This window comes from Loxodonta africana, chromosome 22 (assembly GCF_030014295.1).
Source record: "Loxodonta africana isolate mLoxAfr1 chromosome 22, mLoxAfr1.hap2, whole genome shotgun sequence".
In the NCBI taxonomy this organism is placed as follows: Eukaryota; Metazoa; Chordata; class Mammalia; order Proboscidea; family Elephantidae; genus Loxodonta; species Loxodonta africana.
The window spans coordinates 61,168,738-61,196,450 of NC_087363.1; the positions used below are offsets into that span (position 1 = coordinate 61,168,738).

General features: G+C 42.7%; 1 protein-coding gene across 1 annotated transcript in view; it reads right to left on the reverse strand.

Annotated features, from left to right (window-relative positions):
• ARL6IP5 (ADP ribosylation factor like GTPase 6 interacting protein 5) overlaps positions 1-26,546 on the reverse strand; it is a 28,580-nt gene extending 2,034 nt beyond the window's left edge. The window contains exons 1-2 of the mRNA XM_003409794.4: positions 26,221-26,546; positions 2,388-2,605 (exon numbers count right to left, since the gene is read on the reverse strand). Of these exons, the coding sequence (XP_003409842.1) occupies positions 2,388-2,605; positions 26,221-26,396 (394 nt within the window). The 5' untranslated portion in view covers positions 26,397-26,546. The remainder of the gene's footprint in view (positions 1-2,387; positions 2,606-26,220) is intronic.
• Between the last annotated feature and the right edge of the window lie 1,167 nt (positions 26,547-27,713).

The window sequence follows — 27,713 nt, forward strand, 5'->3', positions numbered from 1 at the left end:
TGGATTTTGTTCCTCTCAGGAGGCCTGAGGAGACCTTGGGTGGTACAAACAGTTAATGCGCTCGACTGCTAACTGAAAGGCTTGAGGTTCAAGGCCACACAAATGTGCCTTGGAAGAAAGGCCTGGCAATCTACTTCTGAAAGTTCATAGCCATTGAAAACCCTATGAAGCACAGTTCGACTCTTACACACATGGGTCACCATGGGTCAGGGAATCAACTCGATGGCAACTGGTTTCAGGAGGCATGCAGGCAAAAGACCACTTACGATGTTCTTCCAAAGGGATAGTCTTCTAAAGTGTTGGATATAGATAAAAATATAAGAGTTTTGTAGAATTTACCCAGTCCGGTGTTTCCCCAATTTGCTTAATCATTAAGAATTATCAGAGTTTGTTCACTAAAAAACAAATTCTCAGGCTCCTCTCCTGGGCCTCCTGAACCAGAACCTTAAAGGAATGGGCCTGGGAATCTGTACTTTAAATAGGAAACCCAGGTGGTCAACACTAGTGGTTTTCAAACTTTGATGTACATACAAATCGCCTGGAAAACCTATTACACAGGCAAATTCCTGGGCTCCACCACCCCACATTCAGGCTTTTAAGACTGAGGTAGGGCTCAAGAATGTACAATTTTAATAATCACTCTGGATGATTCTGATATAAATGATTTTGGACCCTAAATTGGAGAAACACTCATCTGCCTTCTGTCTGGTGCCCATCCATCCAAAACACTTGAGGAGCTTTCTAAAAGACAGGTTCTTTGGGTACCACTGTCGACCCACAGAATCAAGATCTCTAGAGCACGTGGCTGGAAAATTTATATTTTTAACAAGTGTCTTGCCTTGTAAACATTATGCTGAGTGAAGTCAGTCAGTCACAAAAGGACAAATGCTGTGTGATCCCACCTATATGAAATATCTAGAAGAGGCAAAAGTATAGTCACCAAAGTTTATTAGCAACTACCAAAGGTGGAATGGAGGGCAAAAGGGGAGTCATCGCTTCAGGGGTACTGAGCTTCTGTTAAAGGGGATGGAAAAATCTGGAAACGGATAGTGTTGATGGCTGCACAACATGATGACTGTAACTGATGTCACTGAATTGGAAATGTAAAAAGTGTTGGAAAAAAAATCCTGGATACTTCACATCATCATCAAGGTTTGGGAATCACTGATGTTGTCTAGTTTCCTTATGTTATAGATGAGTAAACTACAGCCTACAGTGGATGACTGGTCCAAACCACATGGCTGGTTCCCAGGAAATTCAGGAATAGAAATCAGGACCTCTGACTCTCTACCTATGACATATCGCACTGCCCTGGCTCAGGCTCCAATGTAGAAAGGGACTAAAGTAAACAAGCTGTGTATTTAAACATGAAAGAATCACTGAAATACTAAACCCCTAGTACGTAAGGAAAACCGAAAGAATATTTCCAAAAGCCTGAATTTGCTGATTCAAATCTTTTGTCCAACAAGATACTGGAGTCATCTATAAATACTCTGGGCTTAATTTAACAAAACCCCACAGTAAGCTAATAATTTCATTAAATGAAATTAATGCACAAATGAAATGTAGTGAAAAGTTAAAGGGATGTTCCTATCACTCAGGACACTAGAATTTCAGTCAGATATGTGCTGACCAGGCTAGAATTTTATCTGATCTCTGTTTCAGACTTCAGGTAAGTGTTTCAGGCCTCGGTAAACATTGCATGTAAAATTTAGAAAATATCTAGTTCTCATCACCAAAATCAGAGTACTTGGTATTTATATTCTGGGCTAACTAGTCCTATTAAAAAACCCGCTGCTGTCAGGTCGGTTCTGACTCACAGTGACCCTACAGGACACAGTAGAACGGCCCCATAGAGTTTCCAAGGAGCGCCTGGTGGATTTGAATGGCTGACCTTTTGGTTAGCAGCTGTGGCACTTAACCACTACACCACCAGGGTTTCCAAATTACTCCTATAGACTTAGCAAGTTTCGACACTAATTATGATCTTCAGAGTAAATAGAGAGCAAATATTTTACTTCCAAATGACAAAATTTATTTCTGTGTCAGAAAAATAAGAATGGCACTTAAAAAGTTTCAGAACAATCTAGTATCAGTCAAATCCAGGGTTCAATCCAGGCTATGCCACTTTCCTGCTGTGGGGCCTTGGGATTTTTAATCTGTTGTGTTTACTGCCATGTCCCCATAAGAGTGCCTAGCTCAGAGAAGGTTCCTAACAAGTATTTCTGGAATTAATGAACTATTAGGTCTTGAGCTGTTGTTTCAGAAAATTCTGATAATTTTGCAGATATGTCAACAGACACAAGAAACAGGCGATGTAATTCCCATGGAAAAATTGCTCCCACATTTGATATGACAGAAGAAAAAGGAAAACTAGGTTCACTTACACAGCAGAGGAAAGGTGATGCCAAACACAAAGACCATGACTCCCCCAAACAGGGAGATGAGGAAATAGCTAGCCAACATGACCACCATAACAAATGCCGTGGGGTACTGCTTCTTCATCCGGCGCAGGATGTCCTTATTGTGGGCCGCCCACACAAACCCTGTGAACACCAACACCACCACAATTCCTCCAAGGATCATGTTGAAGGGGCTCAAGAACCTGGAATGTGGGAAAAAAGAGAAAGTAGGTCAGCAGTGGTCAGTAGCAGCAGCAGTAGGAGAAACAGGAGGAGGCAGAGGAATAAAAACAATTATTTTGTACTTACTAAGCCCTTTAGCTACATGGTTTCATTTAATCCTCATAGCCTTATGAGGCCCACCCAAACCCAATGCCGTCGAGTCAATTCTGTATGAGGCAGATACCTTTATTGCTCAAATGAAGCAGCAGACAGAGAGAGGTTAGAAGATGGCAGAACTAAGACTCCTACTCAGGCAGTTGGGCTCACAGCAAATTAGTCAATTCATCTCACTGGAGGCCACAGTTTTAAAAGACCCCGGATTCTCTGGAGGGGTTGTGTTTTTGTACATTGTGGGCTGTAGGACACATTAAACTCTATGGGGCAGTTCTACTCTGTCCTATAAGGTCACTTGGAGTCAGAATCAACTCAACGGCAACAGGTTTGGTTTCAGTTTTGGGACATATTAGGCTGTATTTTCTTAGCTCTGAGGGGTTATTTAAATTCTCATAGAAGCCACTGTCACAGATGAACATAGAATAGAGGTTACACAATGGCCTCTCTGGGCCAGATCCAGTCTGCAGACACATTTTTGTTTGGTCTGTACAGTGTTTTAAAACTTTTACTCAAATCCTAATGTGTAAAAAAAAAAAAGAAATTTAAAAACTTGGTATTTTTTTTTAATTTGACATTATCTTTTTTTTTTTATTGTGCTTTAGATGAAGATTTACAGAGTAAATTAGTTTCTCGTTAAACAATACACATTGTTTTGTGACATTGGTTGCCAACCCCATAACATGTCAATGCTCTCACTTCTAACCTTGGCTTCCCCATTATCAGCTTCCCTGTCCCCTCCTGCCTTCTTGTCCTTGCTCCTGGGCTGGTGTGCCCATTTAGTCTCATTTTGTTTTATGGGCTCTGTCCAGGACCCGCTATTTTGATCCCTGTCAGAGCAGTCAGTAGTGGTAGCTGGGCACTCTCTAGTTGTGCTGGACTCAGTGTGGTGCAGGGCTTGGTAGTTGTGGTCCATTGGTCCTTTTGACTCATCTTTCTCTTGTGCCTTTGGTTTTCTTCATTCTCCTTTGCACCAGACAGGGTGCAACCAGTGGAGTACCTTAGATGGCGGCTCACAAGCTTTTAAGACCTCAGATACTACCCACCAAAGTAGGATGTAGAACATTTTCTTGACAAACTATGTTATGCCAATTGAGCTAGATGTCCCCTGGGGTTACAGCCCCCAGCCCTCAGCCCAGTAATGTGGTCCCTCAGGGAGTTTGGATGTATCTATAAAGCTTCCATGGCCTTGCCTTGGTCAAGTTGTGCTAACTTCCCCAGCATTGTATACTGTCTTACCCTTCCCCAAAGTTACCACTTATCTATTGTCTATTTAGTGAAAACTAGATACTGTCTTGAAAACAAAAAAATTAAACGACATTGGGCTTTCTCACATGTCAACGACTGGCTGGAGCCCCTGCCTCATTCAGGTAGAACAAATGCTCTCCATTTAGCCCCAGTCCCCACCACTCTCTACCGTATCCCTCTCAGAGGTCCAGAGCAAGCTGCCATTCATCATTTTTTTTTTTCTAATTGTTGTCTTGCATCACTCTCTTTCACAACCGGCCTGGTCCATGGAGGCATTTGAGTTTATCATTCCTGGCACAGAGTCCATTGCAATTCTTTAAAAAGCCTAAAGTATCGTTAGAAAATGGATTACTAATTCAGATTTCCAAGCACAGAGCCTCCAGGTTATTCTTACACGAGCCCAAGGTTTTTATTATTTTAATAGCAATCGCATTGTGGCTGAAAATGGAGGAGATGCCTTATGAAACAGAAATCTTTACTATTTCATAAGTGAGAATGATGGGCATTGCAGGCCCCACCCCAACTCCACCATGTGCACAAAACCCTTAACAACGTGTCTGGGGTCTGTCCTCAGATATCATGAGTTACTTTTTACTCTCAGGAAAGACTAAAGAGCAGTTCACTTGGGAAGGACGAACAGGGCCAATGGATTTCATCATGCTTTGAATATCACTGCACCTGATTTGAAAAGGAGGGGTGGGGGGACGCGGGGTAAGAGAAAGCGACATTAAAAGCTCACTTTCTCTGATTGAACAGAAGACACATTTATACTGCTATTTAGATTCACATTTAGGGTAACTAAGATTCTTCAAAAAAAAAAAAAAAAATCCCTCTAAATTTTAGCTTCCATTCTGAGTACTGAAAAACAAAGCTATTTTGAACAATTTTAAATTAGGAGATAAAAATTTTTCATACCTTAGTGGGTAAATGCAAGAGTTAAAATCAATGTCAAAATGCTCTGAAAAAAAATTTTAACGTTTCTATTAAAAACGCATAGAATTAAATAGTGCTAAGAGTAGTTTAGTGGAAACCCTGGTGGTATAGTGGTTAAGTGCTACAGCTGCTAACCAAAGGTCAGCAGTTCGAACCCACCAGGTGCTCCTTGCAAACTGTATGGGGCAGTTCTACTCTGTCCTATAGGATCACTATGAGTCGGAATCAAATCGATGGCAACAGGTTTGGTTTTTTTTTTTCTTAAGAGTAGTAATACATAATTTCAAACTAAATCCTACAATAAGAAGTTGTTTATTTCACTGGTAAAAGGTATTAAAACTCTGCAAATGATTATCTCCTTCAAGCGAATAAATTTCCTCCATAGAGTATACTCTAGAAATAAGTAAAAATGCAAAGACTGAGTTGTAACAGTATTCATATTAGAGTTATATATGATTAAAAACTTTTAGAAACTATGTAAATGGCCAACAACTTACCAGACTATGGTATATACAGCTATTAAAAAAAAAAAAAAGTCGGAGTATGAATATATTGTTCTTAGGTGCCATCGAGTCAATTTTGACTCAGAGTGATCCCATGTGACAGAGTAGAACTGCCATATAGGGTTTTGTAGGCTGTAATCTTTATGGAAGCAGATCGCCAGGTCATTCTCCCATGGAGCTGCTGAGTGAGTTCAAACTGCCAACCTTTTGTTTAGTGGCCGAGCCCTAACCATTGTATCACCAGGTCTCCTTACTTAATAATACTGTAAGATATTAATACTGTAATATATGGAGTGGGTAAAAGCAACTGTAAAACACTAATAGATTCTGTTAGGTGGACTTATATATGTTACATAGCTTGGAAGTAATTTTTATAATCAGTAGATTATTTTGTAGTCAAAAATAGAATGAACATATATTAAAAACAAAAACAAAAAAAAACTATAAAAGCAACTGCTCCCTAACCCAATACCCAGCTTTGGCCCAGGCCAATTCTATAACCATATATCTTTACTTGTATCACCTCTCTAATAACATTAATGGCAAATCAATTTCATACACCACAACAAAAGTTCCTTGCTTCTCCAAACCAAACCTTGGCGGTCTGCTCATTCTCCAGATCCTCGGATAGTCAACCCACCCAAACCAAAAAACCAAACCAATTGCTGTTGAGTCAACTCTAACTCAAAGCGACCCTACAGGACAGAGTGGAATTTCCCCCATAGGATTTCCAAGGCCGTAATCTTTACGGAAGCAGACTATCACATCTTTCTCCCTTTCAGGGGCTGGTGGGCTTGAACCACTAACCTTTTGGTTAACAGCCAAACTCTTAAACACTGTGCCACCAGGGCTCCCATGTCAACCTACAGCCCCTGAACTTTCCCCAGCACCCCTCTGCACACATGTTATCATGTGTGCCCTCCCTCTCTATCCCTCAGTTCTTTATTACGTGGGTCCATGTAGCTTCTCTGCATTTTTCTTTTTAAGTTTTATCTGGATTATACCCTCCCTCCAGATTTAGCACCATATAATGCCCTGTAGGGTCGCTATGAGTCGGAAACGACTTGACGGCAGTGGGCAGTGGGGTTAATGCCCCAGAAACCCTAGAAACCCTGGTGGCAGAGTGGTTAAGTGCTATGGCTGCTAACCAAAAGGTCAGCAGTTCAAATCCTATGGGGCAGTTCTACTCTGCCCTGGATGGCAATGGGTTTGGTTTTTTTGGTTTAATGCCCTAGAATTGGTCTGAGAAAGACAAGTATTTTCTTACAATTCCAGGGAGAGAGAGAATAGGACAGAGCAAAAGCAAAATTCTCTTTAGCAGGTGGTGGGGAGACTGAGTGGAGAGGACCAGAAACCCTCACAAATTAATAAATCTCATCCTGATCACCAAGAAGATTCTGGGAGAAATTGTACTAAGCGATCGCAGTAGTTATACCAGGCAGTGGGACCATGGGTAGTTTCTCCTCATTTGCTTATTTCTATTGTCGTATTTTTTCAATGGCTGGTTATAACTTGAATAATAAAAATAGGTATTTTTAAATGAACAACAAAATGGGGGAAAATACCAGAAAGAAATAGACTCTCTTACAAAGCCTTTGATGTTGACCTATAACCCACCCAAATATTTCTGAGCTGTGAGGAAAAGCAAAGATTAAAATTAACGCAAAGAACTAGAATTGGGGGAGGGGTAGTAGTGGTTAAAGTTTAAGAAAACACCTTCGTGTAAGCTCTGCAAATAGGAGCTGGCTGGTTGGCAGCAAACATTAAAGATTTACTCAGTCCCTTCTAGAATACTTATTACAATAATAATACATGAAGTAGATAATAAATTCACATCGTTTTTTTTTTTTTTTTTAATAATTTTTAAAATTTTTCTCTGGGCAAATAAAGTAGACACTAGGTTGAATGTCTAAGTAAAGCCCAGGGCAAGGAACAATGACAGATCCAGGCCTGACTCTAAGCAATTCCAAATTTGCTTTTCACCTGCTCCTGCTGCTCATGTTCCAGGAAAGGGGACAGAGAGCAAGGAGTCCTATAGAACTGGTTTTAGCTTACAACACTCCCAGCTACCATTTATAATTAGAAAGGAACCAAGTTTCCCAGCTGGAAAAAATGCACAGAGTTACTCAGAGCAGAAATGATTTTCTTCCGTAGAATGCTTAATTATAGTTCCATTCTAAGAAATGGTAACACGCACACCAATGATCTGGCACTGGCTTGCCCTGGGAGCAAAATAAAGCACACACAAACCTCCAGAGATTGATTTTATTTTCCAGGGAGTGCAGCAATTTTGGGAACCAGTTCTTTTCAGAGTTGAGTAAAGCTTTTAATCAACAGTTGGACTGTTAGTCACACCAGTCACAGTAAACCCCAAGAACCTTTAGGACGAAACTTTCCATAAATATGCTACCCATCTGGTGTGTGGACAGTTGCCACTGGGCTCTGCTGGGTAGAGTTTCATTTACTGGTAGTCCACAAATGAGAGAGAGAGAACACACTAGATTTTCTGACCTGGGAGGAAACAGGACCTAGTTCTGAAAATCAAAAACATTAAATATACTTTTCTAATGTGAGATAAAAATACACACACATATCTACCTATCTATTCTAGCCTAATAAAGAAATCCTTTCCTATAATAGCTAAAAATTCTAGTGGAGTCATATATGCGTGTAAAAAAGATTTACACAGAATTTTTTTTTTAATTGTGCTTTAGGTGAAAGTTTATAGCTCAAATTAATTTCTTATACAAAAATTTATACACATGTTGTTCTGTGACACGAGTTACAATCCCCAAAATATGATAGCACACTCCCCCTTTCCACCCTGGGTTCCCTGTGTCCGTTCAACCAGTTCCTGTCCCTTCCTGCCTTCTCATCCTGCCTCCAGACAGGAGCCGCCCATTTGGTCTCCTGTAACTGATTGAACTAAGAGCACACTCCTCGCATGGATTATTTTTTTGTTTTGTAGTTCTGTCTAACCTTTGTCTGAAGAATGGGCTTCAGGAAGGGCTTTGGTTCTTGGGCCACAGGTTCTGTGGGGGGCGGGGGTGGTGTGTACATGGAACATTGAAGGAGAATCTTCAAAGATGAATCAGCTCAGCCCCATTATAAAGATGAATAAAAATAAACTGAGGCCCAGAGAAGTGAAGAAACATATACAAAGCAATCCGGGGGGGTAAAGAGAAGAAAGGGTGCCCATGGATGTAATTGTGACAGCAATTCACAATATAACACATTCTGTACTGTTATCGGCTTCAGCGATTTTCCCCCCACTCTTTCAAAAGTAAGCCCATTCTTTCAGTTGACATGCACAATCAAGAATCATCCTGGGAAATCCCTCAGCATTCTCATTTCTCTCTGAAGAAAGGTGGCCATTAGTGAGTGGTGACATATGTTCAAAACTTGTCAGTGTGACTCAGCTAGCTATATTGACAGTTTCACCACACATCACTGCTGAAAGGAAAAAAGAAAAAAAAAAAAAAAAAACCTTGGTCAATCATAGAATTTCGGCGCTAGGAGGGATCTTGAAAACCCACCTCATTTTGTTGTTGTTAGGTGCCGTCGAGTCAGTTTTGACTCATAGCAACCCTATACACAACACAATGAAACACTGCCCGGTGTTGTGCCATCCTCATAATTGTTGTTTGAGCCCATTGTTGCAGCTACTGTGTCAATCAATTAGGGTCTTCATCTTTTTTGCTGACCTTCTACTTTACCAAGTACAATGTCCTTCTCCAGGGACTGGCCCCTCCTGATTATATGTTCAGAGTACGTGAGATGAAGGCTCGTCAGCCTTGCTTCTAACGAACATTCTGGCCGTGCTTCTTCCAACACAGATTTGTTTGTTCTTCTGACAGTCCGTGGTATATTCAATATTCTTTGCCAACACCATAATTCAAAGGCATCAGTTCTTCTTCGGTCTTCCTTATGCACTCTCCAGCTTTTTCATGGGTCGTCAATTGCAGAGCAGGCAATAAAAGTTTATCAAAACAGGATCCTCAGACCAACTCAAGATCACACTTGGTGACTCCCACCATGCTGTAATGTCAATAAGAATGAAAGAGGCTGCAAGGTACTTCCTGAGCACTGAAAGCAGTTTTTCATTGAGTTTTGGTCTTCTAACCCAAAAGCTATTTTGGAAGCGTGGTTCCAGAGGAAGCCTGACTCACTAAAAGGGTGGGGGGGATAACTTGCTCGAAGAGGAACTCTCTAAATTGATGTTTGTCTGGGGTTCTTAAACAGTGAGAAGGATCATTACAAATATAAATCCACCCATTCATTTTCTTGTTTCTCATTGCTCTTAGAATAAAGACAGAACTTTCCACACATTCTACAAGGCCCTGCAGGGTCTGGCCCCTGCCCACCTCTACACCAGGACCAATGCACACAGTTGTGTGGTATAGTTTGTATCCGAAACCAGGAGGCCTGGCTAAGGCAGTAAGTGCGGCATGAAAACCAGGCCACATTTCACTCGCCAAGTCTGCTCTTTGGCTCAGGCTGCATCCGCTAGGAGTAAGAGGTACTTTTAGTGGTTAGCAGAGTCCCTGGGTGGCGCAAACTGTTAAGTACTAGGCTGTTAACTGAAAGGTTAGAGGATAGAATCTACCCACACGTGCTTCGGAAAAAAGGCCTGGTGATCTACTTTCAAAAAAAAAAGCCAGCCACTAAAGACCCTGTGGAGCACAGTTCTGCCCTGACACACATGGGGTCATCATGAGTCAGTGTCGACTGGTCAGCAACAGGTCTTATTGGCTAGTGACTACCCCTGTGAGCCAGCAGCCCTGCCTGTCAGCTTTCTCCCGCCATCTGCTCCTGACTCGACACTCTGTCCACTCTGGGCTTCTAACAACCCCTAGAACTCACCCCGCCTCCGGCCATCATAGGGCTGTGCACAGGCTGTTCTCTCTACTTGATTCACTCTTTTCTCCTTCAAATCTCAGCTCCATCAGATTTCGCTCCGAGAAGCCCTGTCCACTCTCTCTGACTTGGTCACTTCACCATATACCTCTGCTTTATAGAACTTATCATAGGGCAATTTTATATTTACTTGAATGAGTTTTGGATGAATGTCTCTGTTCCCTACTACAGTGTAAGCTCCATGACGGCAGGTTCCACTACGTTTTATCCCCCGCACTTGGCACAGTGTCTGGTACACACCAACCAAACCAAACTCATTGCTGTCAAGTTGATTTCGACTCATAGCAACTCTACAGGACAGAGCAGAACTGCCCCACAGGGTTTCCAAGGAGTAGCTGGTGGATTCGAACTGCTGATCTTTTGGTTAGCAGCTGAGCTCTTAACCACTGTGCTACCAGGGCTCCATCTGGTACATGTTGTTGTTGTTGTGTTAGGCGCCGTTGGGTCCGTTCTGAACACCTAATGACCCAATGTACAATAGAATGAAACACTGCCTGGTCCTGTGCCATCCTCACAATTGTTGTTATGCTTGAGTCCATTGTTTCAGCCACTGTGTCAATCCATCTTGTAGAGGATCTTCCTCTTTTTTGCTGATCCCTACTTTTTTTACTTTACCAAGCACAATGTCCTTCTCCAGGGATTGGTCCCTCCTGATAACATGTTCAAAGTATGTGAGACGTAATCTTGCCATCCTTGCCTCTAAAAAGCAGTCTGGTATATAGGAGGTATTTGACAAATATTTGTTGAAAGAATGGAAAAAGGTAAGTAAGAATCTAGCACATTTTAGTGTTATTTAAATAAGCTCAGCACCACCTATGTTTGTCATACCGTGGTGGCTTGCGTGTTGTTATGATACTAGAAGCTATGCCACTGATATTTCAAGTATCAGCAGGCTCACTCATGGTAGACAGGTGTCAGTGTAGCTTCCAAACTAAAACAGACTAGGAACAAAGGCCTAGTGGTCTACTTTGGAAAATCAGCCAGTGAAAACCCTATGGATCACAGCACAATACTGTCTGATATGGTGCTGGAAGATGAGCCCCTAGGTTGGAACGCACTCAAAATACACGGTGGCCACAAAAATGGACTTGAGCAGACCAACCATCGTGAAGATGGCACAGGACCAGGCAACGTTTTGTTCTGTTGTGCATGGGGTTGCCATGCAATAACTAACAACAAACAACCTCTACAACTTTCTATGGCGACATGTTAAGTGACTTGAGATTTATCTCGGACAAATCATTTATTCTCATTGTACACTAAATATTCCTGGAAAAATAGTCCCTGTCCTTGTTCCTTCACAGGGTTGTGTGAAAAGAACAAGTGAAAGAGCAAAAGTAGAAAAAAAAAATATCTAAATGGCTATGCAAATAGCAGGGATCATTATCACGGAGTGATCAAATGAGTGAAAGGGCAGTGTGGCCTGTTGGAAGGAGGAACATTTGTAATCTCTGTTGCTAGCCCTGGTGGAAAGTTCGGAAGGAGACTCAAGCCCCCGTAGACCTGTCCCCATAGGCTTTCTTCCTCTTTGATTCCTCACACAAGCCTAACAGTCTTCTGTGGTTAATTCGGCTTCCCAACACAGCTTCCATCCAGACCAGCACTATACCTAACTGTGAAGTGTAGATGTAGGCTTTGGACATTTTTTGAGATAACATGAATTTGTGTCTCCTGGACTTAATGATCACAGGGTAAATAAGACTAAAAGCAGTTAAGATGGGGAGACGATCTCCTTTGTCACAGAAAGGTTATAGTAGGCTAACCTTGAGATTTTCCTAACCGAATTAGGATAGCCCATAGTATTTATCACATACTTGCCATATCCTGAGTGTTTATTGTGTCCAGTGTTCTTGGCACCGCCAAGCTCAACACTCACATCCAAACTACCCCTCTCTTCATAGCAGTTACCAAGTTAAATGTATTCATAGTAAGACCTCATGAACTTCCATGTTTTTCTTTTGCATTTATCAAGCTAATCGTTTTTTGGTTGCTGCTTGTTTTATTTTTAATAAACAATGGGTTAGACCTGTGTTAGAAGCCACAAATCTTATACTTCCTACTGCGAGGTAGCGTCAAATAACAGTCCACATACAAGGCTCCGATGAAACGGCAACAAATACTTTTTTTTAACTTTTTATTATGGAAATTTGCAACGCACACAGAAGTAGAATGACATAACAAACCCTCATGTACTCAGCATTGCCTTTAATAATTAAGAACCCTTGGTTAATCTCATAACAAATATTTTTTTTGGAGTTAAAGTGGGAAGATGATTTATTTGTTTACAAACTATTCTTCCTGAATGCTTTTAGTAGACTAGATATTTTAAACAGCTACTAGGAATTGTTGTCACATTGCCAAGCTGTGGCGATAAGGCAGGGGTTGCACACATGCTAATGAGCCTGGTGACACATTAAACTTCCTTCCCGCAAGAAGTCTCTTAGTCTATTTACTTCACACTATCACCCTGGGAAACTCCTTGGAAACTATATGGGGCAGTTCTAATCTGTCCTATATGGCAGTGGGTATCACCCTGGGCGGCACAAACAGTTAAGTGCTGACTACTAGCCAGAAGGTTAGCAGTTCCAACCCAATCAGGGGTGCCTCGGAAGACAGGTCTGGAGATCTGTTTCTGAGAGGTCACAGCCTTGAAAACTTTATGGGTCAGTTCTACTCTGTCCTATAGGGTCGCTATGAGTCGACGGCAGTGGGTTTGGGTTTTGTTCCTCTGAGACAAGGAGGAGCTGCGCTGACGGGATATGAAGCAAATTAGTAGAAGCAGAAACAGAAGGTTGTTTTCTACTTCAAATGGGCTTTCGGCCTCACGTGTCTATTAGCCAATGCTCCACAGGTGGGGAGGGGATGGCCAGGAAATCTATCTACTTAAGGTAAATGCTTGCAGAACGGGGAAGCAACCTGTCAGTTTTGTCTAAGATCATTGGCATGAAATGGTTCCCTGAAATAAGAAGCCATATTCATTGCAAGAGACAGAGGAGGGTGTTGAAGGTAAGTATTCTGAAGCTGAGCGATAAAAGGTAGAATTAATTTGTCTAAAAGGAAAATAAGAAATGTCCTATATTGCTGTTCAATCTGGTAGTAAGTGGATAGGTCAAGATCATCTTTCAGAATTGGATTTCCTCTACGGAGCTCCCTGCCCCTAAGGTGACTGAGAACTTGCATCTTCTAAGAGAGGGGGCCAGGAATCCAAAATACGCTCATTTATTTGCACACATGCCTAGAAATGCTGTAATTTCTTAACTAGGGAAAGAGGGCAGAAACTACACACTAATGCTGAAAGTGGCAAGGAATATTAAAAAACAAAGTGGGGAAGGGCAAGAAGTCAGAAGAACAAGGTTACCTAACGGTGTCAAAAGATAAATTAACCAAGATAATTTAAGCACAAGGGAATTTAATTTAATCCTTATTTTAAATAAACCCATTGCCATCGAGTCGATTCTGACTCATAGCAACCCTATGGGACAGAGGAGAATGCCCCATAGGGTTTCCAAGGAGCGCCTGGTAGATTCGAACTGCCAACCTTTTGGTTAGCAGCCATAGCTCTTAACCACTATGCCATCCAATCCTTATTAGATGACAATTTTTTTAGATTAAAATATAGAGTGTCCTAGATATAATATTGCCGCATTATTCACAACAGCCAAAAGGTAGAAACAACCCACCATCAAGTGTTCATCAACAGATGAATGGATAAACAAAATACGGTATGTCCAAACATTGGAATAAAAGAGAAATGATATTCTGATACATTCTGCAATATGGATGAGCCTTGAAAACCTTATGCTAAGTGAAATAAACCAGAAAACAAAAGGACAAATATTGTATGATCCCACTTACATGAAATATCTAGAATAGGCAAATGCATGGAGACAGAAAGTAGATTAGAAGTTATCAGGGGCTGGAGGGAGGGGAGAATGAAAAGTCACTGCTTAATGTGTACAGAGTTTCCCTTCTGGGTGCTGAAAAATTTTGGGAAATAAATAGTGGTTTGGTGCGATGGCTCGCTGAATATGGCCTTTCTCACCATGGTCTTGTAATTCCTATTAAACAATTTGGTGGGACTATGCAAATAAGATGCTTGTAGCCCAATAAAGGGGATTGGACAGCTTGCTAATAATGCAAATAAGGTGCCTGGCACTCTTGTGGGGATGGGGCCATGCAAATAAGATGTATGGAACCTTAGTGAGGGAACTGGTCAGTTTTGCCCTCCCGCTAGGCTTAAAATGAGCCATCCCTGAAGTGGAAGGAGGGGACCTCACCATCACCAAGGAGAAGAGATGAGAGTGGAGCATATCCTTTGGACTCGGGGCCCCTATGCTGAGTACCTCCTAGACCCAAGAGACAGAGACAGAGAGAGCTGTAATACCAGAGATGGCACAAGAAGGTGAGAAGTAGCGGCCCAGGAGACAGGTGTGAGATGATGCATTGAGCTTCCTGGCCCACAGAATAAGGCAGTTACAGGGGGTGTGCTGATCCACAGAGTGAGAGAGCTGAGTGCCCTCTGGCAGGAGGCTTGCTGGTAGAGTGGGTGCCTCCAGGCACTTGGTGGCGCTAGGCTCCCTGACCTACAGAGTGAGAGAGCTGAGCGCCTTCAGGCTGGGGCTTGCTAGTGGAGTGGGGTTCCTCTGGACACTTTTTGGTGGAGCTAAGGAGCTTTGTAACATTTGCCTGAACAGGGCAGAGGCCAGGCCCACTCAAGGGGTCGAGGGCCAGGGAGAGGCCTGCTTGTGGACACAGCCGAGAAGTTGTACTGACTGAAAAACTGTATCCTGAGTCATCCCTGTTCCTGAACTGTAAACTGTTACTTCCCTAATAAACCCCATAATTGTGAGTATGGTCTGTGAGTTCTGTGTAGTCATTGCAAGGAATTATGGAACCCAGCAGAGAAGCAGAGCGTGCCCTGGGAGGCACAGCTGGTGTCAGAGCTGGGAAAAAGGTTGGAGGGTGGAGAGGCGTGTCTGACCGTGCCTCACAGGAATCAGCTTTGGGCTGTTAATACTGCTGATGATTCCCCCCTCTCCTGAGGTTACAGAAGCTCAGCTGCCCCCACCACACCATTCTCACAAGTAGAGATGGTTGCAAAACATTGTGAATATATGCAACTGTTGTTGTGTGCAATCGAGTCAATTCCAACTCACGGCAACTCCATAGGACAGAGCAGAACTGCCCCATAGGGTTTCCTAGGCTGTAATCTTTACTGAAGCAAATTGCCAGGACTTTTCTCCCACTGAGCTGACCTTTCAGTTAGCAGCTGAACACTTAACCATTGCTCCCCCGGGGCTCCTTGTGAATATAATCAATGCCACCAAACTACACATTTAAACATGGTTAAAATGGCAAATTTTGTTTTATATATTTTAAGACAATACCATTGAAAAAAATTATCAATTGTTGATAGAGCACTTAAAGTTTTGTGCTCATAAGAAACAGATAACCCGTCTGGGAAGACATATGCCTGCACTGTAAACGCAAATAAAGGGCTACAAGAGGGCAGGAAGTACAGAATCCTGGGAAGATTTGGGAAGGCTGAGTGCAGTTGTATTCCTGTCTGCATCCTCAGGGCCTCGACAGTGTCTGGCACACAGTAGGTAAATATTTATTCACTGAGAAGACATCTGAGCTGCAGCGGAGGATGACTAAAATGTAACGCTTTCACCTGTCTGCATACTGCATGTTTCCCCCACTCTCACGACCTAAAAGTCTTGGAATCTGGAATCATAACATACAGGGCAAACCAGGCAAGTCAGGTTTAAAAGGATGGGTGTTTATGTAGCTGTGTATTTCTGTATGCTTGCTATAGTTGTGTAACAATTATTACGTGTTCAGGGTCGTCTTGCTGCCACTCTAGACCCTAACCTCCACGCAGTCAGGAATCACAGCCAACTGTAGCGCCTAGCACAGTTACTGCCAAGTTGGTAGGTGCTTCATACTCTTTGTTGAGCAACTGAATGAAGCAATACAAAGAAAAGTAATATTGTGGAATTGGTGTGATGCTGACTAATATCAAAAACATTTCCACTAGGCTCTGGCATAACCAGACTGCAATTAATCCCATCTGCAAAAGTTTTAATACATTCGCATCCAGAGCATCTCAGGGCTGTCTTGTCCTTTGCTTCTTCTGCCAGCTGGAAACTTGGCTCCTTATCCTTGTAGCATGAAAGGTAGAAATGACCTGATCCTTTCTTAATACCACAAGCTGGTAGCCACAGGCCAAGACAGTATGATGGGACCACACTCATTTGGAAAAGATTACAGTAATGTTCTTTTCAAACTTACAATTTCCAGCCTCCCAGAAACCTCTTAACATCTCAAGTAACTGTAAGTATAAAGTGGCAACTGTAGTTTCCACCCTCTGGTAGCACTCACACAGGCAGAATTATCAAGCCACATGGTGAAGAGATACATTAGCCAAGAAAGCATGGGCTCATTCATTCAGCAGCTACATTGGGCTGTCCTAAGGGGGAAGCACAAATGTTTACAAATGAGAATAAATGACCCTTTCTGGCTGGAGACACAAGAGGCATTTATGTGCTTGTAAATTCTGTGTGTGGTCGGTGCTTCTGGGGCCACGTGAGACGATGTAAGTTCTGACAGTAGCGACGAATTTGTGAAAATAAGACAGACAGGATCATACAAATGTTTTGACAGTCAGGTATTCAGGTGAATTTGGTTAATGAAGAGCCTTGGAAAATTTACAATAGAGCTTGAAGAAAAAAGTATCAACAAACCAAGCTACTATCAGCAGTTGTGGTTCCAATTAGCCATGTGACCTCAAACCTTTGTATTTCTGAAAGCTGAGGGATTTGATAGGACCAGGAGTTCTCAACTTCGACTTGGGGGTGTGTATCAGAACCATTTGGGGGGTTAGAAAAAAAAAATACAGAAGCCTGGATACAGATAAGAACTATACATTTACAGTCTCTAAATGTGACACCTGGGCATGTAGATGAATTTATTCAAATTTTCTCAGAGTTTCTTTTGAACCAGATCAGACCAGTGCTTTTCAAACTTTAATGTGGCTATGGATCATCTGGGAATCTTGTTAAAACGCCAGTTCTCACTCAGCAGGTCTGGGATGGGGCCTGAGATTCTTCCTTTATAACAATCTTCCGGGTGAAACAGGTGCTGCTGGTCCGTGGTCCACACTTCAAATAAATTGTTTCAGCTCAAATCTTTGGGCATTCTATTACGCTCACATAAATTTCTGCCCACATTAGAAGGTATCGTGTACTTAGTACATAAATTTAAAGTGCATTTAGGTGTTGCCTTTGCTTTTCACTTTGAAAATCAAGGTGTTGACTTCTACTGCTGAGTATGGCGTGAAAAGAACACAGAGTGCAGAGATGTCTCCAGGCAAGGCTGGAGAAGGTGGGCCATGCTCTCTTCCATCTTAGACATTGCTCCTTTCTTGACTCAAAGAGCCCGAGCCATTTCCAGCAAAGCACACATCGTGCAGCTTGTTTTTATGTACTCCTTTTAAGTCACACGATCACTTTCGAGGTAATGTCTGAATCCTAAAAGGAAACTCAGGTTCTCGAGGGAAGCAAAGCTCTATAAGACATGCAAATTGCCATTATGACAAAACCACTAAAGTGTATCCATCATCTGGTAACTTCTGCTTAAAAGAATACACAAGTTGTGAGAATTTCAAATATGCTCGTAATATTTAATATAACAATAATCACAGCTAATGTTTGAATGATATCATTCATTAGACCTTAATGCCCTTTGTATTAAGTCATTTAACTCCTATTTTATACTACTAAAACTCAAGAGCCAGTGAACTTTTGAGCACAAAGCTAATAAAAGAAAATGCCAAAATACTACTAAAGAAATAAAAAGACTAAGTCTGTGAAATCAGTAGTCTTCCAGGCAGACCAATAAAAGAATGATAGCATAACAAATTTAATAAATTAAGGCTGTCACAGCAGATCACCACCACTCATCTGTCAGTTTGTCACACGGTGGTGGCTGGCATGTTGCTGTGGTGCTGGAAGCTATGCCACCGGTATTTCAAATACCAGCAGGGTTACCGATAGCGGACAGATTTCAGCAGAGCTTCCAGACTCAGACAGACTAAGAAGGAGCTGGTGACCCACTTAAAAAAAAAATCAGCCAGTGAAATCCTTATGGATAGCAGCAGAACATTGTCTGATACAGTGCCGGAAGATGAGCCCCTCAGGTTGGGAGGTACTCAAAACACGACTGCAGAAGAGCTGTCTCCTCAAAGTAGAGCCAACCTTAATGATATGGGTGGAGTAAAGCTTTTGGGACCTTCGTTTGTGGATGTGGCACACTCAAAATGAGAAAAAAAACAGCCGTAAACATGCATCAGTAATCAGAATGTCAAATGTACGAAGTATGAGTCAAGGAAGATTGGACGCTGTCAAAAATGAAACGGAGCACATAGAGACTGATATCGTGGGCATCAGCGGAAAGGGACTGGCATCGGCTGCTTTGAACTGGACGATCATATTTTCTACCATGCTGGGAATGACAAATTGAAGAGGAATGACATTGCATTCATTGTCAAAAAAAAAAAAAATTTCAAGATCCACCCTGAAGTACAACGCTGTCAGTGACAGGATAATACCCATATACTTACAAGGAAGACCAATTCATCTGATTATTATTCAAGTTCAGGCACCAATCACTAATGCCGAAGACAAAATTGAAGATTTTTACCAACTTCTGCTGAGACTGATCAAACGTGCAATCAAGATGCATTGGTAATTACTGGCCATTGGAATGCCGAAGTCGGAAACAGAAGAAGGATCAGTAGTTAGAAAAGATGGCCTTCGTGATAAAAATGACACAGGAGGCCGCATGATAGAATTTTGCAAGACCCGTGACTTACTTATTGGAAATACCTTTTTCAACAACATAAATGGCGACTATACACATGGACCTTGCCGGATGGAATATACAGGAATCAAATCAACTACATCTGTGGAAAGAGACAATGAAGAAGCTCAATATCATCAGTCAGAAAAAGGCCAGCGGTTGACTGTACAACAGACTATCAATTGCTCATATGCAAGTTCAAGTTGAAGCTGAAGAAAATTAAAACAAGTTCATAAGAGCCAAAAAACAACCTTAAGTATATCCCACCTGAATTTAGAGACCATCTCAAGAATGGATTTGCTGCATTGAACACTGATGACAGAAGACCAGACGAGATGTGGGATGACATCAAGGACATCATACGTGAAGAAAGCAAAAGGTCATTAAAAAGACAGGAAAGAAAGAAAAGACCAAAATGGATGTCAGAGGAGATTCCAAAACTTGCTCTTGAATGTAGAGTAGCTAAAGTAAACAGAAGAAACGATGAAAACAGCTGAACAGAAGATTTCAAAGGGCAGCTGAAGTAGACAAAGTATTATAATGAAATGTGCAAAGACCTGAAGTTAGAAAACCAAAAGGGAAGAACATGTTTGGCATTTCTTAAACTGAAAGAACTGAAAAAAAATTCAAGCCTCGAATTGCAATATTGAAGGATTTTATGGGCAAAATGTTGAATGATGCAGGAAGTATCAAAAGAAGATGGAAGGATTATGCAGAGTCAAACTGCCAAAAAAAAAAAAACCAACTGGTCAACATTCAGCCATTTCAGGAGGTAGCATATGATCAAGAACTGAGGGTATTGAAGGAAGCCCAAGCTGCACTAAAGGCATTGGCAAAAAACAAGGCTATAGGGATTGATGGAATACCAACTGAGATGTTTCAACAAATAGATGCAGGAAGTGCTCACTCATCTATGCCAAGAAATCTGGAAGACAGCTACCTGGCCAACTGACTGGAAGAGATTCAAACATGTGCCCATTCCAAAGAAAAGCAATCCAACAAAATGTGGACATTATCGAACAATATCATTAATACCACACACAAGTAAAATTTTGCTGAAGATAATTAAAAAATGGTTGTAGCAGTATACCAACAGGGAACTGCCAGAAATTCAAACTGGATTCAGAATAGGGCATAGAACGAGGAATATCATTGCTGATGTCAGATGGATCTTGGCTGAAAGCACAGAATACCAGAAAGATGTTTACCTGTGTTTTATTGACTATGCATAGGCATTGGACTGCACCTATCATAACAGATTATGGATAACATTGTGAAGAATGGGAATTTCAGAACACTTAAATATGGCTCATGTGGAACATGTACATAGACCAAGAAGCAGTCATTGGAACAGAACGAGGGGATAGTGCATGGTTTAATATCAAGAAAGGTGTGTGTCAGGGTTGTACCCTTTCACCAAATTTATTCAATCTGTATGCTGAACAAATAATCTAAGAATGTGGGCTATATGAAGAACAGGGCGTCAGGATCGGAGGAAGACTCATTAACAACCCGCATTATGCAGACGACACAACTTTGCTTTCTGCAAGTGAAAAGGACTTGAAGCACTTACTGATGAAGATCAAAGACTGTCACAGCCTTCCGTATGGATTACACCTCAACATGAAAAGAACAAAGATCCTCACAACTGGACCAATAAGCAACATCATGATAAATGGAGAAAAGACTGAAGTTGTCAAGGATTTCACTTCACTTGCATCCACAATCAGCACTCACGGAAGCAGCAGTCAAGAAATCAAGAGATGTACCACACTGGGCAAATCGCTGCAAAAAACCTCTTTGAAGTGTTCAAAAGCAAAGATGTCACCGTGAAGTCCAAGGTGCACCGGACCCAAGCCATGGTATTTTCAATCGCCTCAAATGCATGTGAAAGCTCGACAATGGATAAAGAAGACCGAAGAATCGATGTCTTTGAATTGTGGTGTTGGTGAAGAATATTGGATACACCATAGACTGCTAGAAAAATAAACAAATCTGTCTTGGAAGAAGTACAGCTAAAATGCTCCTTATAATTGAAGATGGAGAGGCTTCATCTCATGTCCCTTTGGACATGTTATCGGGGGGACCAATTCCTGGAGAAGGACATCAAGCTAGGTAAAGTAAAGGGTCAGCAAAAAAGAGGAAGACATTAACGAAATGGATTGACACAGTGGTTGCAACAATAGGCTCAAACATAGCAACAATCGTGAGGATCGTTCGGGACCAGACAGTGTTTTGTTCTGTTGTACCTAGGGTCACTACGAGCCAGAACCAACTCAACACACCTAACAACAATCTTGATCAAAACTACGTAAAGTTTCAAATCCACTCCATTCTTACATTTGAAATGTCAGGAGCAGAAGCTCAAGTCAACCTCCTTTGCCATATAATTGCCAAGAAGTCTTTTTTTGTCACTTGTTATGAAGTAACTTACTTTTAGTGAATGGTGACGTGAGGAATCTTTATGATTTTCTGTGGCAGTAGAGCAGAGGTTCTCAATTAGGGGTGACTTTGTTCCCCAGGGGACATCTGGTAATGTCTGGAGACATTTTTGATCATCATAACTGGGTGGGGGGGGGGCGGGGGAGGTACCTACTGGTATCTAGTTTGTAGAGGGCAAGGATGGTACTAAGCATCCTACAAAAAACAGGACAAGTCCCCCACAACAGAGAATGATCCAGTCTAAAATGTAATAGTGTCAAGGTTGAGAAACCCTGTCGTTGTTGTTAGTTTCCATCAAGTCAATTCCAACCCCATGTATGCACAGTAGAATTGCTCCATAGTGTTTTTAAGGTTATGACCTTTCAGAAGCAGATTGCCAAGCCTTTCTTCTAAGACACTTCTGAGTGGGCTCATACTGCCAACTTTTCAGCTAGTAGGCAAGCGCTCAATGTTTGTCCCATCAAGGGATTCCTGAGAAACCCTACCGTAGGGTATTTCACCAAGATTCCTCAAGGACAATAAAAATTAGTGAAGAATTTGAATTATAAACTTTTTAATTTGAACTTTTATACAGATAGAGTAATCCTAAACGATACGTAGCATAATGCCTTCAGCAATGATCCATTAGAATCACTTTAGGAACAAGTTGTTGCTGGCATGCTGCTATGTGTTTAAAATAATTTGCCCCGTTCTGTAGGTTAAAAGTTTCCCCTGTGATCATGCTGGATCTCACATTCATTTATTTACTCTTCGCACTCAACAACTAAGCATCTGCTAGGTAGCAAGCCTCAGGGATACAGATAATAAAAATAACAACTGTGACTACTACAAGGAAAAGAAAAAATAATCATGAACAAAACCCAGCCCAGAGTGGAGAAAGTGAACTGACAATTTAAGAACCTGTGTGATAAGTACCAGGAAAGATCGAGGCACGTGTAGGGCCCAGTTCAGGCAAGGCTCTGAGGGAGAAAGGGAGGCTGTCCCCTCAAAGAGGTGGTACCAAAGCTGAGACTAGCAGAAGCAGAAATGGGTGAAGAAGTTGAGGACTAGAGTTTGGGTGAATGGAGCTGCTAGTGTAAATATGCAGCCTGTTTCTTGGTATAACACCAACCATGACAAAAATAATAAGTACCATTTGCGGAACAAAAACGAGGAGCCCAGAACTATTCTAAGAGCCTTGCCTGTATTAACTCAGTTAATTTTCTCAGACGTCCTATGAGGTAGGTACCATCATTAGTCTCATCTTACAGGTGAGGAATCTGACGCGTGGGATAGTTCAAGTAACGTGCCCAAGGTCACACAGCTAATGACTGCAGTTAGGATTCAAACTCATTTTCTCAGGCTCTAGGGGCTAAACTCATAATCAGTACCTTATATACTTGAAAAGCCAGAAGATATGGCAATTGTCTTCAAAAAGGCCTATTAGCTGAGACATTTACCTAGCTTGACTCTAAGAGGCATAGTAGACCTACAGGGTAGAAGTCACCGGCCTTGTAAATGATGCTTTTAGGATGAAGCCCAAACTCCAAACCATAGATTACCAGGTCCTGCTTGATCATCCACAGATTTATTTCTATCCTAATTCCTCTTAATCTCCATCTTGACGTTGGCAGCCCCTTCAGGTATTTTTGGACCTAGATTGTATCTGCCATGATCTTTCTTCTCCTTTCCTGCAGTCTTGAAGACCAGGCCCTCTCCATCCTCACCCAAGCCAGTTTACACCAGCACTGGAGTGTTCAGAGAGGCTAGAGCCCTTCAGTAATGTCTCTGAGGCCCTTCCTCACCAGCAGGGGATGGGATCATTGAAGAATGCCCTTTGAACACAGTCATTTCCCCAGTTAACACCCAGGCCACATTTTCACACGAACTCTACCAAGATAAGAGAAACTATCAGATGCTTGTACAGGAGTCAGGGGATCAGCCTCCAGCACTGCACTGACCCACCCATCAACGAGAAATGTTCAAGAGTCAACTGAGCTCCCTGACCGTAGAGGTATTTGGTTTCTAAATACCTATAATTCTAAACCTCATGACTCACAGGAAGATGGCACGGTAGTTAAGAGCGCAAGCCTGGGTCTGTGATATTGAATAAGCCATTTAGCCTCTCTGAGCCTCGCGTAGAATAACAATAATAGTAAAATAATAACAATAATAGAGTACTCCTTGGGCTGTTTGAGGTAACAAAGGTAAAATATTTAGCAAAGTAGCTGGCACACAGAGCACTCAGTACGTGTTTGCTTTTATTATTAGATTATAAAGCAAGAAAGGAGCAATTTGCTGGAAAAACTACAGACTGTACATGCATGGAGAACAACTGAAAATTATATACCAAATTTTTATTGGGGCACAAAAAACCCAAAGGAAATTAATATTTTATACACATGTAATTTTCAAAACAACTTTTACTACTGCCTTTATCTTTTGTATGTTTTTAAAAGATAAGAATTAAAAAAAAAACAACTTCATGGCTACTTTTTCTTTCAAAAATTTCACTGCCAATCAATATCTCCTATTTAAAAGTGGAATGGAAAGAGCCAACGCCCCCAAACTGCCTGATTCAGTGGCCTGAGACAGCAACAAGGGAGCTATATTTGGTTAAGGGGTTGGCCCTTGGCCTTCACAATGAAAAAGGGATTTCAGCCAGGCAGCAAAACTGCCAGAGCTTGTTTCTGGTCTGGGCAGCACACCTCTTTGAAAAGCAATGGCGTTTTCTGTACATTTGACTGGCCTGCTGTCAGACCTTGCCCCATATCTAAGTTTTTGGGATTACCTCAAGAAAACACCCCCATAACTGGAACACCAGGTAAGATGCCCACTTCTTTATACCGAGAGAAAAAAGAAAGCAAAACAACAATGCAATTCTAATTAAAGATTATAGATCTCTTTTTTAAAAAAGAAATTTGTTAGCATTGAGAGAAATAAGCCTCAAGCCTAGAACTAGGGGAAGGGTCAGAAGGTAGCTGCCTCAGGCCTCAGCTGCCCTACCCCGACCAATTTTACTTCTACTGCCACTCTATTCAGAGTCGGCTCAGAGCTTTGGACACACCAAGCCATTCCTAGAGTTTACAATACTGTAAACAGCCCAGAATGGGGATCCTATAAGTGGGCGTCCACTTCTGCCTGCTGGGAACCTATGAACCACACTCGGAAATTAGGAGCTCTCCCCCTTTCCTCGGTGCTACATATTTGCTCCTTTAGCTTCTCAACAACTGCCACGTGCCCCTGGGGCAGCATTCGTGTCTGATATATCTTGGTGTGCTCTGACCTTGGCATGGGACCTGGCGCAGAGGGGTGGCTCAATAAATAAACCAAAAGGCAGCCAACTGAAGGAACCACCATCCTCACCCACTCCCTCAACCAAGTTTGGATTTCTCCTGTTTGTCCCAGGCTCTTGCCCTCTTTGTCTGCTCTAAAATAGATATGTCAGATACTTCCTTAGTGGTCAGTGAGCCTTTTAAAAAGTCTGAGAGTGTTTTTTTTTTTTTTTCTTTTTCCTTAAAGATGTGTAGGAGATAATCCGCAAGCTATAGGACACCACGCCCCCACCCTGTAAAAGCGAGAGAAGCATTTCTTAAAGGGTGAACAACAACGAAGGGTGGTTTCTAGGAGAGCATGGTGTGTGTGTGTGTGTGGTTTCTAGGAGAGCGTGTGTGTGCGTGTGTTTGTGTGTGTGTGTGTGTGTGTGTGTGTGTGTGTGTGTGTGTGTGTGTGTGTGTGTGTAATCTTATATAACACCGGACACATTCTTCTAACATCAGCTATTAAGGAGCCCTGGGGGCGCTGTGGTTAAGAGCTCGGCTGCTAACCGTAAGATCTCCAGTTCGAATCCACCAGCTGCTCCTTGAAAACCCTATTGAGCCGTTCTACTCTGTTCTCCAAGGTCGCTGTGAGCCAGAATCCCCTTGATGGTAACGGTTTTAGTTTGGTCAGGTGTTGAAAAGGCCTTCTTCAGATACACTGAGGCCTCGGGCAGGGCAGTGAAGATAAAGTGACCGACCACACCTGGCCTCTCTTGGAAGAAAAAGGAAAAGGGCTTCGATCTTCGAGTCGAGGCAGCCTTTACCCCGCACTAGGAGATGCGCCACCAGGGAACGCATCCCACTTAGATGCCCTTTTACAACACAGGCCCCAGAAGGCAGAGTCCGGGTCCACACCCAAGTCGCCCCAGGCCTCCTAGGGCGGCGCCCGCCCCATCCAGCCTCAGGACAGGGTTACACCACTTTCTTCTTTTCAAAAGACGAGGGCGCTCCAACTACCACCCCACAAGAGCCTGGTGGGGCACAGAAAAAAAAAAAAAAAAAAATCCTTGCCCGAAGTTGCCAATTTTCCCCGCCCCACCCCACCCACCCACAGCCCCTGGCCCCTAAACCCCCTCCCGTCTCAGCTCAAGGTACAGAAAGCCAAAAAGGACCCTCGGCTGGCTGCGGCCTCGCCCAGCAAGCAGGTTTGCACTGGTTGGCCGCTAACAGGGTGGCCAGGACGGGCGCTGGGCGTGAAGGGTCTTTGCAGCCCGGGAGCTCGCACCCCGCGCCCCTCCCTGCTGCCCCGGACCGGCGCCCCCGGGGGGACACGCCACTTACCCCACGACGGAAATCATCATGGCAGCCACCACCAGGTAGTTGGTCTGGTAATAGAGCAGGTTGCTCACCACGCGGTTGTTCCATTTGGAGATGTCCCTGAAGTCCGGCCGCGCGAAGCGGTCAGAGCCCGGGAAGAAGTCGTCCCAGGCGCGCAGCGGGGCGATCTGCACGTCCATGTCTCTCGGCCTCGGTCCTTCGCCTTCGGAATCCGGCGGCGGCGACGGCGGCAACCGATCAGCTGAGCTGGGTGAAAGGAACGACACAGGCTCTGGCTCGGGCGGCTTTGCGGTTGGCAGGCGGCGGAGCGAAGGAAACTGGAAGCGGGCGGGCGGTTTTGCTCTCTGTACTTCTTGATTGGCTCGAAGTAATTCGTTAGAGAGAAATCTGGGCCCCGAGAAGGGCCAGGGCCAACTGCAGAAGAGGAATGAAATAACAGAAAGCAACCGGCGGAAATCCCCTGCCTGAAGCGAGGTGGCAAGGCCTTCTCTATCAGTCCGAATACAACCTGCCCCCTTTGGAATGCCTTTCTGAGTATTAACCTAGGGGTGTGTTCTCTGACTTAGGGAAAAAATTTGGCAGCTGTTCAGATGCCAATCTAAGTGAAATGGAATGCAAGGAGACTAATGTGACTGAAGGGTGAGCTGGTTTTGAAAAGCAACTAGTTACTAACCTTTGCACATCTGAATGCAATTCTCATGCTTTCTCTGTGTCACCGCGAGTCACGCTGATGGAAATCAGATTGGCAAAATGGGAACGAGGGAGGTGCAGAAAGGAAGGGCTGGTTTGTTCTTTCACTTCTGTTTGTTCTCCATTTCTGTTCCCTAGGGACAGAGTTATTGAAGTGCTGTGCCTTTCTGATAAAGTGGGCATTCTGGCCACTTCGGCCCCGAGCTGGGCATGTTGTTTACATTTTAAAGATAATAATTGCCTGCAATAAACTAATTGTTTTACACCCAGTATTTTTTTTTTTTGGCAGAAACATGGACTCCATTCCAAAAGAGCTTTCTTAGTTTTATTTGGGGACAACTTTTCACTAAGAGAGCATACTATTTTAATAAAGTGCTAGCTTTGGGAACCCTGGTGGCGTAGTGGTTACGCGCTACCGCTGCTAACTGAAAGGTCAGCAGTTCGAATCTGCCAGGTGCTCCTTGGAAACTCTATGGGGCTGTTTTACTCTGTCCTATAGGGTCGCTGTGAGTCGGAATCGACTCGACGGCAGTGGATTTAGATTTTTGGTTTGGTTGCATCCCAGCCCAAAGAAGAACTGATAAGGGAGGCAATTCTTGTGAACTGTCTTCTAAGGATCTCAAAAGATCTTTCTCTTCCTCTTTTCAGTTGAGTGGTTGCTTTCAAATGCCTGAGAAAAAAATATATCGGTTAGTTGCATGGTGTTGTGGGCGGAATTCTAAGATGAGAGTGGCTAAGAACAGTCTCTGAACCTGCAAGCGGTACTTTTTTTAAAAAACTTAATTTATTCACTTCAGATCACCAAT